Genomic DNA, 15,809 nt, shown 5'->3' with positions numbered 1-15,809 from the left:
CCGAAGGTAAACACAACGGCCGAGCCAAATACAGGGGATAAATAGGGCCAATGCGTGGCCTGCCTGCCCCCCCCCCCCCCCCAAGCCAAATACAGAGGATAAATAGGGCCAATGCGTGGCCTGCCTGTCCCCCCCCCAATCCCACAGAGGCTGTTAAGCTCATTACTGGATTTTAAGACACTTCGACAAACGCCCCTGCAGACTTCACCCTAAATCTAGGGCTGTCTGGGACGCGGTTCAAAGCTTCACCATTCTCTAGCCAGGGCAGTGAACCCCTGATCTGCTCCACCGCAAAAAATTTCCATATTATCCAATTCAGATTCAATTCATCAGTTATTTCTTCTGTGGATACTGTTAAAGCACATATGGGGCGATTTTTTCCAGGTGTACAAACATTTCTCACTCAACACTATAAAAACTCTCAAGCAGATGTCAACGATTGATGAGTGCGTCAATATTTTTTATTCCGTTTCTTTATTGAATAAGCTATTGTGCACAAATCTTGCGTCGCAGATTTAACAGATCACTCTAATCGTAATTTCTCGTCGCTGATGGGACTTGGGAGCAAATGAACAAAAAAACCTAAAGCAAGAATCTTGGGGGAGAAAAAAAACACCACACAGATATGTTAAGCCTCATGCAAGGAAGCGTACAGTATGGATGTACGTTAAAAGCAATGCCGCAATGCATTATGGAACAACGTCAATGGGGAACTCATGAAAGTAACCTGCTCATCTTCTCTTGTGCTTTCTGTAAAGAAAGAAAAGGAGGTGGGGGAGAGCAGAAATGGTAAGAATATGTAAATGACAACATCCCACACCCAGCATATGCTCGGCACATTTCTGGAGATTTGTGAGGTTTCCACTGAGTAAGCAGGGCATTATGTAAACAGCTGGCCGGGGGAAATTGTTCATTAAATGCAGCATATCAATAATTCACCAACTCTCCCTTTTTATCAAATGAGCATCTGAATATTTATCCTTCGTTTATTGTCACAAAGTCACCTGGCCCCCCATTACTGGAAATCGAGGTGAAATAGATTTTAATGACTGGCTGATGCAGAGGTATGAGATCGTAGACCAGTCGTACTCACAAATCAAGACCGCTCTATCTACCTCAAGCAAAGCAAGAAAAGCTTTGTGTCTTCATACGCAAATGAATAGGGTGAGCGAATCCCTAAAAGAACAGTGCTCTTACGATGAGCAAAATAAGTCTTTAACTTAAGGCATTCGGCCACCCGAAAGGATACATTAAAATGCTTCAGGAAACAGGACCCTTTTTATCATGCAGATAGCATCAGATATATACAGTATACACACAGCATTGGCTTGCTTAAAAGCACAAATACTTCTGTAATACCATGCATTTGCTCCATTTAAAAAATCTGAAATGTTGTATGCGTATCTAATCTAATTATTCATCTCCAGTTATCCCTGCATTTAACCTTAAGATTTCTTGAAAATCACTCAAATCCAAAACCCAGGAGTCATATTCATTTGGGTGAAATGCATTGGCAGGTTTGGGGTCAGTTCCATTAAAAATTAATTCAATTCAGGTTTAAAACTGAAACTTAATTAATCGAAAAATCCCCACAGAACATTAAAATGATTTCTCAATTCCACAAAAAAAGAATTTCCTGAATCTAATTGGAATTGATCCTAATCCTGGTCAGCAGGCCACACAAGGCAAAATGACATACATATTTCTGTATGTACATGCTGGACAGGTACCTGGGTTACACTCTTCCTCAGAGTAAATGGACTTGGACGCTTCGACGATTTGGGAGAGTTTGTGGCGGACCAGTCTCTTCTCCCTCAGGACTCGCTGGAAGTTGTTGATACACTTGAGCCGGCGCGCCTCCTGCTGGCTGAGCTCGGACGGCGCGGCGCTGCTCTCGGGGGCACGTTCCGCATCGGGGCGCTCCTCGTCCAGCTGGGGTGCCTCATCGAAAGACTGGCCCCCTTCCAGAGGGAATGCTGCAGCGCTGTGGAGAGAGGCGCTGGCGTCGGTTGAGCCCTGGTTCTCGGGTGGCGTGGGGCTGAAGCGGGGTGCCTCTGCGCCACCGTCCAGACTGAGAGATGCGTCACTGCGCGCCTCCTGGTGGGGATCCGAGGGGCAGCAATCTGAGGCTAAGCTGGTCTCGCCCTCCGTGTCCCTGTGGCTGGTCTCCCCCCAGGGCAATTCGCTGGGTGGGTTGCTGGGACTGTCAGTGAATTCAGCCCCGTCCAAATCCCCGAGGTCCTGCGTCCCAGGCCCCTCCAGCTTTCTGAGAGCCCCCTTAAGAGCCGATTTGAAGGTCAGGACAGCTTTACCAATTTGTTTTACGTTGAAGCTGCCATCCAGTTCAACATCTCTGGGGTCAAGGTTACTGTAAGGGCCCGGATACAAACTGGAGTGATAATCTTCCCCGTGCCCCGCCCATTCCCTCTCCTCACACTCCCCCAAATCTGTGGCAGCAGGGCAGAGCTCGCAGGAGGAGTACACCTCGTCCTGACAGCAGTCGTCGCAGTCCGTGAACACAACGGTGGAGTTGTGGCTGAGGCTGCCAGAGGGGGCGCTGCCGAGCTCATCCGCGTACACCTCGGCGGTGTGGTAGCCGGAGCTGCGGGAGTAGGGGCAGCTAGCCATGCACTCACACTCCTGGTTAGGTGTCTGGCCCTGGCCATTCGGGGCCATCTCTTTTTCATGCGATCGGGGCCTGCCAGATCTCCAGTCCGCTAGGCTGCACGAGCTGGAGGGAGAATTGTAATGGCGGCCGAAAAGAAGGGAGAGGTGCTCCGAGCTGCTCAGAGAGGACTGTCCAGGGGTGCTGCTGGTCTCACCGCCTCCATACCGGTCCCAGTTGTCAGGTTCCCCAAAGTTGTCACCCTCCTCTATGCTGTCCTGTCGGGAAAAGCCTTCTTCCTCGCTCCAGCCCACAATGTCATCCCCACTTTCACTGCATTGAATTCCCGCTGCCTTCCAGTCATTGTTCCCTGGGTGGTCCTGGTTGCCAGGACAAAACCCACCTGGTTTCCCAGGTTCTGATTCTTCGCTCTTGGAGCTGTGGCCTGAGGACAGTGAGCTGGTGCTGGGGAAGTCCTGGCCACCCTGCCGTTCCAAATAGCCAAAGCTGGCCTTCCTTGCACCAAGGCAGGCTGGACCTGAGCTCTGGTCCGAGATGTCCTTTTTCACCAGCTTGTAGATAGCAGAACCCGAAGGCTTGTCCATGCAGGGGGTTGCTGAGGCTGCTTGGCGGGCTGACATAGGCCTTCTCAGTGGGCCACGCTGGGATGGCATCAACTTGCTGTCCTCACCCCAGTCATAGTACTGGGACAGTGAACTGCTCTTTGTCCCCAGGGATGCCGTTGGGACGTCCTCCCGGCGGAGACTGCCACAGTGGCTGCTGGGCCTCCGCGGGAGGCAAGGCCCGGCACACGCTCCCGAGCGGAGCTCCTCAATCTCAGACAGGACCGCATCCACGCAGCTGGACACCTCATCCACAGACCCCCGGACGGAGGTCAGGTACTGCCGCAGGTCCGAGATCTCCTCCTGGATCTTGTTGATCCCCCGCAACTCCTTCAGAATGTGTTCGACAATATCACTAGTCTCCTCCTCATCCTCATCCTCCTCTACCTCCTCCCCCCCTACGGCACTGTTTGAGGTAGAAGCCACAGTCTCCTCCCCCCCGCTGGCGGCACAACAAGCCTCTCCTTCATCCAAGCCTTCAGGGACGGCAGAACCGTTCCCACGAGAAGCCGGGCAGTCCAGTGTGAGGCCATTGTTTTTAACAGTGCACGGTATCTTGACATAGCCCTCCCGGTTCAGCTCCACCTCTCCAACACAGGACATAGTGGTAGGGGGCACAGAGTGGCTCCTCCCATTAGGGACCCGCAGGCCGGAGAACTCACCGCTGGAAGGGTCCCTCTTGATGCCGCATACAAACATGTCCCTCTCGATCTCCACGGGGGAGCGGCGGGCCGAGTGCTCGCCGGATCCCTGAAGGAACTTCTGGATCTTGCTCCGGAGACCCTGAGCCACCTTGGAACTCTGGGTCTTCTTCTTAGCCAGGTCTTTCTTCTTGGACTTCTTGTGCTGAAGGATGCCGGTCCCATCTTGCCCGTTGACACGGTTCCTGGAGAACATCCTTTGCGGGCAGACTGTCCGTATCCCAAACCCTGCCCCTCCCCAGACTCCCCCTTCAGCAGTCAGTCAGCACCGCTGGTCTCAGCTCAACATTGCTGTGATGCACCGCCATTTTACTTTGGATGCCAACGGTAGCTTTGTTTCTCCATAGGACAGCTTTGGCCATGACTTTGTAAGACAGAGAGAACACGAGTGAGCATTCAACTGGTTACCCAACAGAAGCCCACATAATCCACCGAAGATAACTCTCACAACAATGAAACAAACCAATCTCGAAAGCACAGCTAATATTTGAAATCCTTCCCCATCAAAGCTGTGTGGTATTAAGAGAGAAGCTTGTAAAATAATGAAAAAATTTGAAAAAATGTTCAAAAATAGAACTGTAACTGTTCTCACACATGCCCGACACTTTTCGGAACACAATAAGCTTGACTTTGACAAAGTTTACTGTGACTGAATTAATGCAATGTGACTGTAATGAAGTGTCATATGGGTTAATTTACTGCCAACAGTGTCATGGCAACACAGAACACAGTGCCATGTCTACACAGAGCAGGGCAGTGGATAATAGCAAATACAGGGCACTCCACTATGAATAACTATGTCATCAACAATCTAACGTGTGCGGAGGCAATGACAACCAGACATTGCTACCACGTGACGCTTTTTTTTTTTTGTTAAATCTCTTCATGCGATTGAGTTCATTCGCTGGATTTCCACAGCTGAATGTCCTTCAGTAATATCCCTGTGCCAAAACAGCCCCGTTTCTGCGGCCAACCAACCCAGTCATGATATTTCAGTCAAACCAGCGTTCTGGACTTCTGCCTTACTCAGTTTTTTTTCTGGATAGCTGGCTTTGTTGCTTTGCAGGGAAGCACGGTATGGCACGTGACCCCCTCACTGGCAGAGAGCGGAATTAGATAGGGAGGCTGAGGGTAGCGCTGCGTCCTCAAATTTGACAGGATCTATAAATAGAAGTCTACATATGTACTGTAACAGGCCTATACATGCAAGCTTCTTTCCATCACCGACCGATGAAAGTCAAAAAAAAAAATGTTTTCATCTTAAATGTATATTTTTCTCCCGAATCTCACACATTTTATCTGTCCAAATAGGAATTGAGCACAGTGCCAGCATTTTTTAAATTATTTTTTTGCCTGACACCATGATGACACAAGAAGGGGCTCGTGAAACAATGTCCACCTGGCGCACGCTCCCATAGGCACTTCACTTCTGTCAGGACAGAGACACTCTCAGCCTGCAATCTCTTCTGTATGAGCAGTAATCACTTAATGAAGGCTTTTAGATCACCGCTAAGAAATAGCCACTGTGCACAAATACAAGCTGTTCTTTGGAAAGGATACAAGTGATTAAATCTCAGTCCAGTGGACACCACAGGGCAGCAAAGGAAAACTCAAATGGGATACACATTTAATTTGACTGCAGTTCACAAAAACGTATTTTTGTAAGCAAAAATAGATCCCAGAATTCAAAGAGAATGTGGCCCCCTGACCACTTTCAGAAACAGTTACTGCGAGTGGCATTCTTTCCTGTCAATCAATGTGGTCACTGTGGAGACTGCAACGGAAGGCTTCACATTAAGGATTGTTCCCTAAAGTTGGAACCCAGCGCTAGAACTGGTACTGGAACCAGGGAGAACCGCAACGATCTGGTTACTGGGTACTTTGCAGTGTCCGACTCATCCTGCTTTCAATATCAAAGGAGCCAGTTCTGGTTTAGCACCGGATGATTGAGGCAAGTAGGCGTCCAAGTGCCAAAACCGAGCAAATTGGGCTCTTGTAGCAAGCAGCTAATAATGCGCACCTTGTCGCAAAGCAAAAATTAGGTAAATGTGCAGCAGGTGTTCCTTAAGCAGACTGTTTTGAGTCTTGTCTCAATCCGTCCGTCTTTGATCCAAACACAAAGCTGGCACCTTTTTTCTTTGTTTTTAAAGGCCAGCCCACCCCCATTTCTGAACATCAGTGAGAAATCATTCATCATCGTCATTCACTAATATTCACTCCACTTGCAGGTTTGGGGATGAGCAAAATTTTTATGTATTTCATACACTGTATTTGACCCAGGACGGAGTTATCCCATTCTCATTACATAATGAAAATGGCCGAACAGAAAGAACACAAATATTTGATGTCTACACTAGAAGCTGTTGGGCTATCAAAAAACCTGTTCCTGTTACAAGTGGTGTCAGTGAGTTCATATTACACTGGAGATGGAATTTAACTCTCAAACAGTAAAGAAGGGAGACTGTCTGTGCAGCCAGGGGTTTGAATCCCCATGGCCCTCTGTGCTCTCCCCCTGTCTGAAAGGGGTGGAGGGGTATACAGGTAGGATGGACCCTCTGCTCTCCTGTTTTATAAAATTAAAGATATTATGCAAAATGTATACCAAAAACATTGAAATAGAAATCACTGAGCTGCCCAGAAATGCCTTGTTGGAATAGTTCAACCTTTAAGGCGTAAGATCGCAAACATGTGACTAGGATGTTCTTAACTGAGCAGTCTAATGCTGATGTAACAATCACTACTGGTAATTGAAAGCAATGGAGACCTACATTTAGAAAAGCATTGCAAAATACCTACTCTTCAACAGGTTAAATACCTCAGAGTCCCTAAGCAACGCACTCCTACGTTACATAAGAATAATTACAGATTACACAGGGAGGACACTCTGCTGAGTGCAGTATTTATGGGCTACAATGTCTAAATTGAATTACACAGATAGATGAGTGTAGACCAGTCTCCAGTGTTTCACAGTCCTTGATTGAAAATCGTTGCCACGCCGTTATTGCGCCTTCACCAGTGCGCATGGGTGCATTGATCTTCAATATCCGGTACACACTACAAGCTTGTCCTTTTGTTTTTGCAATATAACTCAATGTCATTAAATCGACAAAAAGCGCGCACTGGTCGCGGTTATTCGACGTCTGCTGGACGGATTGTACAAACACACACAAGCAACACACGCTGGCATCCACATGCGTTTCGGTCAGCTTTTCAAGGTCGGAAGCAGGACGTGCTTTTCTTTTATAAGCCCTTCTCGCAGGCCCCAAGGCTACGGCCGGCCTTTGACCCCCGTCAGCCTCGAGGGGAATCAGTCTGTGGCCAATTGGAAATTGGGGGAGGGGGGGTTTGGGGGGGGGAGCCACGGTGGGACCCTCTGGAACTGTGTCTCAGAAACATCTGAGGCCACGCGTGGAAAACAATCGGTACGCAGCGCGCGGAACATCGAAGCCTCCCGACGCCGGAGCGGGAGATTAAAGATGCTCGGCGCGATCAAGCGCACACGAACACGTCCCGGGGCCAATCACGACTGACGGGTCGGGCTCGTGCCAGCCTGGTGGCGCTCGCCGCTGAATCTCAAACCGTGACGCTCTGGAACGGCACCCCAGGGCCAAAAAAGAGGAGAGGTTCAGTGTAGGGGCTGCCTTGAGTTCACGAGTGCCGGATTCCTATGAAGTGGTAATTAAAAATGAAACGGAGAAAAAAAAAAAAAAGCGAAAGAAAGGCTTTAAAACTCGCCGTGACGGTAGCTATGGAAACCCCGGTGGATTCCTGGCTTCTGCGCCTTTTATCACCGCCCCGTCCCTCGTGCTGCACGTGCCACGCCCCCGGCCCCCGACCAGAGACGGCTCGGTTCTCTGGAGCTCATGGGTGAACTCGGGGGGGGGGGGGGTACTGTTACACAAAATAGTCTCAGCTCCTGCGTGGTCTCTCGTGGCCTTGATGAATACACACCGTTTAAAGGATCAGCGCTGCGTACCATGGGCCAGTGTGTTCTGCAGAGCCTCGCTGTTCATGGGATCAGTGCTGGCAGCGCAAGCCCAACACTTCCTTCGTTTAGGGAGGGAACAGCCTGGCTTTTCAGCATCACTGGCTAAAATACAGCCAGGACTGTGACCAACATACAGACAGACAGAGGGGGAGTCAGATCAGCTAGGCAGGTAGGTAGGTAGGTAGGTGAGTGTGTGTGTATGTGTGTGTAGGAGAGAGGTAAAAGGGGAAGGGGTGGTTAAGAGGGTGTGTGTAATGAAGCCCTTCCCATCAGAAAGCCCACTAGGTGGACCTCTCCCCCTTGGAACACTGTTGCATAGTCCTCTGGCCCAACACTGCAATTAGTGCCCTGCTTCACACCTCCATCACGGTCACACCCACACACCCCCTGCGTCCCTTAACCAAGACAAGGGATGCCAGCATTGTGTAACGCTCAGGGAACTGGGTTCGAGTCTGAAAGGAAGCTTGTTCAAGTCCCAGATGCGCTGTTACCACTGTACCCTTGAGCGAGGTACTTAACCTGCACAGCTATAGTGAATATCCCACTGTATGTGCACAGTAAGGAGAACTGGGGCTGCTAAACAGCCAAATCCAATGCAAAGTAAATGAGCTGAGAGAGCTCAGCTCACAGACAATGGTGGCCATTGCACAGCAGGCATTGGTACAGCTGACCTAACTGTTTTATTATTTTATTATTATTTTTATTTATTTATTTAACCTTTATTTAACCAGGTTAGTCTCACTGAGATTAGAAATCTCTTTTTCAAGAGAGACCTGGCCAAGAAAGCACTGTGGATGGATAGAGCGTCTAAATGGCACTAAGATATACAGTGTAAACAGCGCTCCCGTGTGTCCGCATTCAAACAGCCTCCCTTGTGTGAGACAGTTAGAGGGAGTCTCCTGTGATCTGCAGTCAGATTTTATGATCTGGAACAACCTCGTGCCCCCCCCCCCCTCCTCCTCCCCAACCCAGCCCCTCCCCAGATAGTAAAACTCAACTGCCAACGTTGGCCAAGTTTATTAAACAGAAGGCCTTGAGTCTTTTAACCTCCTTGTCAATTACTGATCATCTTGGCACCAGTACTGCCCATTCTTCTGCTCTTTATCTCATTCTCTGACTGACACAAGGGCACAGCCTTGATGGAGATTGGGAGGCACACAATTGCCTGTACAGTTTGTGAGATGTGAGTATTATTTCAGTATGTACTCTGGAGCAGCGTGTAGACTAACGCACTAGAGACTGAGGAACCACAAGCTTATGCTCTATGCCAAGATCAACACCATAGCTGCTTTCGTTTAAATTGAATTCTATACATTTTTCAGCATGGTTTGCAAGCAAGGCTAATCAATTAGATGAGACTAGTCACCTATTACAAGTTGACTTGTTACCCAGCTACAACACTCAACACAGGATATTCAGTCGATTGGCTTTTCACAAACAGACTACGGTATGCACTTATTGTACGTCGCTTTGGATAAAAGCATCTGCCAGATAAATGTAATGTAATGTAATGGTGAAGACACATTAACAAAAGCGTCTGTTATTTTTAATCAAAGTTGTATCTAGGGTTGGTTTAGAGGCATCAGCTTTCCAATTCACTGTAAACGCTCACAAAAGCTGAAATGTGAAAAATTGACTGAATAGAGGCGGCTATGGCACTAAAAGCTATAGCAAATGACACACCATTGAGTGATAGATAATTGCTATTTCACTGATGGAATGGCTCCTCCTGAACTCCTAAGTTTATTGTTTGTCTGCAAAAATGCAGTGTCCATATGAAGCGAGTGCTGGTTCTCTGAGCCCTGCAGACTGAAGCGCTTCTCATTGAGAGACATGATCCTCAGCAGTCCCAAAAAAAAAAAAAAAAAAGATCAGTGATTATTGGACAGGACAAGTCAGGCCAGGACCCATTCTCCTGTGGTGAAGTGGCTGCTGCTGACCTCTGCATGGCCTCAAGCTAAATGTAAGCTTCCCTCCTTATTGTGCTCAGTTCTCAATCTTTCCCCCCTTCTTGATATATATGATTATAATATATGATTTCTTTCCTTATAATCAACCACTTCCTTCTGGTCTCACTTCTTAATTCCACTTTTAACTCTGATGTTTTAGAAAATAAGTACAGATACACTGAACTCCTTAAAACAGAAATATTGCATGGGCATTTTATGCACATTGATTCAGGCTATAATACAGTAATAGGTAACAGAAATCTTCCTGTAGATCAGAATCTTCTGTCTCTCTCTTGCTTTCTGCCACACGTGTGCTTGCACACACATGCACACGCATACATGGGCAGAATCCCTCCCAATACAGAAAATAACCACAACATTGCACTGTTGTCTCGGTTTTAATTGGCTTTTGGACATGACACCAATGACACGCGGATCCGAAAAGCTCGCGTCACCATCTCTACAAGCCGGTCTACACCACGGGGGAGTCTTCTCTGCTCGTGTTGTAAATGCACCCAGGATTAATGGATGATAGAGACTGAACTGACACGCACGCACAGTGTGCGCTCTGTAAAACGCGGTTAGAATGGCACCCGGGTCTGCCGTTTCCACGGCGAGCCCGGGGGTTAAGCGGAGGCAGCTGGCGGGCGGGCGGGCGGGCGGGCGGGCCGTTTTCTGCTCCCAATTAAGCCGCTAAAGTGGGACCCCCCGCCACGTCTAACTGCCGCGTTTGTGCCGCGCTCATCGCGGTCGCTGTCCTACTCCGGCACGGCAACAAAGTGCCTGACAGCTTGTGTTTAGCGACTCGTGTCCCCCCACCCCTTTCTTCCCATTGGCCAAGGCGGGGACTGATCCCTGAACCTAGCGTACTAGCGGATGTCGATCGCCGTGGCAACATTTCACACCAGCCGGAGTTGAAGCATTTTACTTTATATCAGGCCGGGGGGGGCAAAAAGCCTATTCTCGGTGTGCCATTAAAGTCCACCAAACTGTACAGGCGTACGATTAATTGCGATTGGAAAGCAGCTCCACTGCATGCAATAAGAAATGAAAACCTTGGATCATATGGATTTTTCTTCTTCCTGGGATCAATAGAAAACTCAGTCATGGCATCACTCTATAAATTGTCAGTGCACAAGCTGTCAATCACCCATCCCCCTTCTGTGCTCCCTATCAAGGAGTGAGGTAGTTAGGGAGCGGTTTTGTGAGGGCTGTGAAGTTCACTTCATAACAATTTATTTTCTTAATCTCTCCAATACCAAGCCCAATGAGAGCCAGGTGATTCAGGGACTGCAAAATAATTTCTGTAAATTGCAAATTGATTGTGTACACTGCGATGGCAATATGCCAATCAATGCTTCTGGTTACAGCCCACAACATTACTGCCAAAATGGAAGCAAACAAACCTCAAGGTGAACTTCAGAAAAACAGTTTACATTTTGAATCAGCCCCTGCTGGAGTTTGGCATCCTTGAGAGTTTTCATTGTTTGCTCAGATTTTCAGAAAATTAATACATTTTAGATTGGTCCTTTTTTGGTGTTGGATTGCATAGTTCAGTTCGTATTTACTCAAAGGGCAATATGTGCTGATCATTAAAAATCCGAATACATTTGATGACCAAAGGGGACGCAGACAGAAAAAAAAGCGGATATTACTAGAAGAAAGTTTTAAACTTGATTTATACTCAAAGGAGTAAAATATAATATGTACAAATAATTACATTCAGAAAATGCAAATTAAAAAAAAGAAGTTTTTAAAAATAGGCAAATGAAAGGACAAAGAGGGTTAATCCGTTTAAGCATTTTAATCTTCAGTCGCCTTTGGGATGCATGAGAGATTTTACCACATGCTGACGGACAGAATGTAATGTTAAATTCAGGGTAGAGCGCTTGAGTTTGGCCATCATGGATTGCAGTCGTACTACACAGGCGTGGGAGACCCTGTACAATTTGAGCAGATGCTCATTACCTTCTGCAATCTGAAGGCAGATTGAGATCATATATCTTCACATATAGCTCATACACATATAGCTTTGTTCACATCACCACTGAAAGGGTGTACACTGCTGTAGCTGCACCTTTGACATGTTTCCTGCCTGGTGGCACTGAGTTACATGAAAACAACTGGCAACTGTTTTCCTTTCCTAAGTAGGAGGCCTAAAGCGTCCGCAGACCCGTTTCGTGTTGGCAGTTAACTCTGAATGGTTAAAGTTGTTGTGACCAAGTCCAGCTGCACTGTAATGTGTCACCGGAGGCCCCCGGGAGTTGAGCAGCAGAGAGAAAGGAAGGCAGGCAGGAGCCGAGGGTATCGGTGATGTCTGAAAAGGGGACAGGGCCCATTCCCTGTTAATGTGCTACGGCACCCTTTGGCTGTGTTGGCTAATGTTGATTAGCCCCCAACACACCTCCAAGGCACCCCCCCCACCCCCTCCAACCCCTCCGCCATCATTGACATTCATGGCGTCGCGTCGACAATCACTCACCCAAATGAATTCACGGGCCGACGTGATCTTCACCGGGGCTCGTGCGATATCTGGCTAAGACGGTGGTATTTACAGGGGCTGTTGTTTTTTGGCAGCTTGCCTGAGGTTGTCTAAGGGGGAGGAGTGATGTAGATAGATTTTTTTTTTGCTTTTCCTCCTTAGCAAATGGGTTTCTTGTCCCTGCTTCATCATTCAAGAAGAAATATGGCATCTCCATTAACGGTAAAAAAAAAACTCCTAGCTAAACCAGACAGCTGTGGCCAAACAATAAGAGGAAATTTAAAATGGTTGGGTAGGGGGTGGGGGTGTAGGGGAGGGGCTGTACCTCTGCTGGCCACTGTAGGAACAACACCAGCATGATGTACAGTATTTCTGAACAGTGTGTGAGTGAACATCCAAAAGGCTAGTGAACACGCACCTGAATAGCCTTAAAAATGTTAATAAAAAAGGTAAACAAACATTAGATTTTTTATCCTGTCATACTGTAGAGGAGGAATTATTCCAAACTAGTTTTGCAAAAAGAATGAAAAACTGAACGGTGAGGATTTATTCCACAAGCGAGACTGTTTCCCCACACCTTTAATGGACTTTCTTCCCCCAACACAATACACTTGAACTCTGCCAACCCACGGCACGAGGAAGAAAAATGCACTGCCACTGCAGACTCCCAGTCACAGTGAGCTAATGACAGCCCAGGCTCACATCTGCCCCAACAGGACCAAACCTCCACTCCTGGAAAGCAGCTTTAAAAAAAGACCCTTCAAACACACAGGATGCTCTGTATTCTTAACGTTGGATGTCCTGCTAAAGCTGAACCACTTGAAACGTCTCTTGAACATTTGTGAAGTGCTGTGACCCGGTACAAAGGGATGCTCTGGCAAGGGATGTTCTGCACTGTAATACAGTGCTGGAAGCCCTTGCTACCAACCACAACATCCTGTTGCTAAGATGCAGAGAGGACAAAAGGAAGCTGAATATCTGGTCAGCCTACAGAATCTGTATCTTTACCGACTTGGTCCTTCTGTAGACCCTGTGAGCCATTGATGGGCTGTCAGCCATTATGATTCTAGATTAACTGTCAGTCACCTTCATTATCCAACCTCAAAATCCAAGTTTATCACCGGTGTAGTGTCCTTGAATCCCTGGTGGTGCACCCATTAGCCTGATTAGAGCCAAGATGGCCACAATTCATAATCAGGCATTTTACTACAGCGGCCAATCACATTAATGAGGTTACTTAGGAAACAAAATCCCGAGAGAAATATCAGGTGTCAAATTTCCAGAAAACATTTCCCTTGTCATTTCCCCTTTCTAACTGATCAAGCCTTAAAAAGGTAAATATTACATCACTATGATAATAATAATTGCATTAAGAAGAACTATTATATTTATTATTATACTTTTATAGACTTCAGCTGGAGTTCAATAGATAAATAAATAAATGGCACATAATTTTAAATTCCTATTGTGTAATTACCGTCCCTGGAACATACTCCTTAAGGAGGGGACCAGCCTTTACACCCTAGTGTGATTGGCTATCGGCCATCCAGGTCACAAATCAGGGATAATCATCTCTTAGGGAGCGTCTACAAACGGGTTTCTCATTTACCCTAAATGGTCGGTGGACTGTCAGTAATTTGTCCAGGCCCCAGAGGAGAGAGGGGGGTAGCACAGCCGATGGAGGTCTGGTTTAATCTGACCGGGGCAATAAAATAACACATCCTGGGGGCCATGCATTTTCCCCCCACTCCTCCATCACAGTCTGCTACCCATAAAAGTCTAATTCACGCTCCCCCCCCCCTCCCCCCAATCCCCTTCATCCACACTCCACTTACGCAGTCTTTCCATTGTAAATACGAAAAACCTCACCACAGAAATCACGCTAAGACAACCGCTTCCATGTTATTTGTTTCGGCTGCCTTTATGTGATATGTCAGGAGGGATTCATTTAGAAGGAAACTCCACGTCTTAAGAGGCAAACATCAGTGGGTTTTGCAACTCACCTTGTGCCAAAATTCACTGTTCTACGCCAGACCCACGCAAAAATTAAACGTGGGCTCTCTTTTCAAAATGCAGGAGGTGCGCCTGCCACAACTGTGCCCACAAGTGGTGGAGATGAGGGCAAAAACTCCCTATCGTCACTCCTCTCTAACAACCTAACACAGCCGGCCATCCTAAAAGCACAAAGCACATTAGCAAGTTTTTGACACACGATGTAAAAGACCGTTCTGGCACAGAAGTGAAAACATCATCTACTTCCTGCACAGTAACCTTCCCTTTATAAAGATCCCATGAAGTTGCCATGGGAATTTCTCAAACCTAAGTCCCTGATTCTGTTTCCACAAGTAAAATAAAAATGTACCAGTACAGTCTTTGATGAGGAAAGGATTTTTTTTTTTTTTACCCCACACTACTTACAGCAGTCAAGGAACATGCAATCAAATCAATGTTCACACAATCATTCTACAGACATTGATTTGTATAAAAGTACAATAAGAACAATTAACAGTATAACTTAAGCTTCAAAAGCAAGAGAGGAAAAAACTAGATGTGGACTAAAGATCAGTGTACTCACCTCAACGAGGCAAAACAAAAACAAACAAAAAATCACTAATACAACAACCTGAGTAAGAAATCCGTGAGAGAAAATGACTTTGAAAGGACTGCAGGATCCATCAGAGGAAAGAGAGAGAGCTCCTCAGCCAGAAGAGGGGGTGGACACCCAGACAGCCGGCGCCCGCGTTTTTTGAAAGGGAAGCGATCCACGGAAAGACGCGTGAAAATGTCCGCAGGTCCGCTTCACCCCATGTTCCTGCGGCCGGAGACAGGCGGCAGCACCGCACTCCAAGGGGCAGCCGGAGGAGAGGCGGGCGCACTCTCTCCTCAGATGGACACAGACTGTGGCATCAGTTTGAGTGTCCCTCCATCTCTCTCTCTCTCTCTCTGTCTCTCTCTCTCACTCTCTTTCTCACCCAGTCACTCTCACTCTGTCTCTCTTTCTCTCTGTCTTTCTCTGTCTCTCTCTCAGTCTCTTTTTCTCTGTCTCTGTCTTTCTCTCTCTCTCTCCATTGCTCTGACTCCCACTCTCAGTCGCTCTTTCTCTCTCTCATGTTCCCTGTCCCCTGTGGGTGCAGCTGGTTGCGCGAAGCAAAGCTGAGACTGTCAACATGCCAGCAGTTCGTCTTCTGCCTCCCTCTCTCTCCGTCCCTCTCTCTCCCTCCCTCCTTCCCTCTCCCTCCCTCTCTGTTTTCTCCCTCTCCCTCTCTCTCTCTCTCTCTCTCTCTCACACACACACACGTGCCCCCACGACAAACGCTTGTAGACGCACGCACACAAATTCCGCGCAATGTACTCAGAACATTAAAGAAAGCAACAACGACACAGGTGCAGGAGGTGAATATAAATAACTTTCACGTTAAATTCTCTCTCATTTCTCCGCTTTTTATCCGCTTCCTGATGAT

At 47.4% G+C, this 15,809-nt stretch overlaps 1 protein-coding gene across 4 annotated transcripts in view; it reads right to left on the bottom strand.

Moving 5' to 3' along the window:
- unc13bb (unc-13 homolog Bb (C. elegans)) overlaps window positions 1–15,566 on the bottom strand; it is a 62,137-nt gene extending 46,571 nt beyond the window's left edge. For all 4 annotated transcript variants that reach the window (XM_035392132.1, XM_035392134.1, XM_035392133.1 and 1 more), the window contains exons 1-3: window positions 14,924–15,566; window positions 1,731–4,293; window positions 728–750 (exon numbers count right to left, since the gene is read on the bottom strand). In XM_035392132.1, coding sequence (XP_035248023.1) covers window positions 728–750; window positions 1,731–4,125 — 2,418 coding nt within the window. In that variant the 5' untranslated portion in view covers window positions 4,126–4,293; window positions 14,924–15,566. The remainder of the gene's footprint in view (window positions 1–727; window positions 751–1,730; window positions 4,294–14,923) is intronic.
- Window positions 15,567–15,809: the final 243 nt, after the last annotated feature.

This window comes from Anguilla anguilla, chromosome 14 (assembly GCF_013347855.1).
Source record: "Anguilla anguilla isolate fAngAng1 chromosome 14, fAngAng1.pri, whole genome shotgun sequence".
Lineage (NCBI taxonomy): Eukaryota > Metazoa > Chordata > Actinopteri > Anguilliformes > Anguillidae > Anguilla > Anguilla anguilla.
This window is presented reverse-complemented; position numbering and strand designations above follow the sequence as displayed.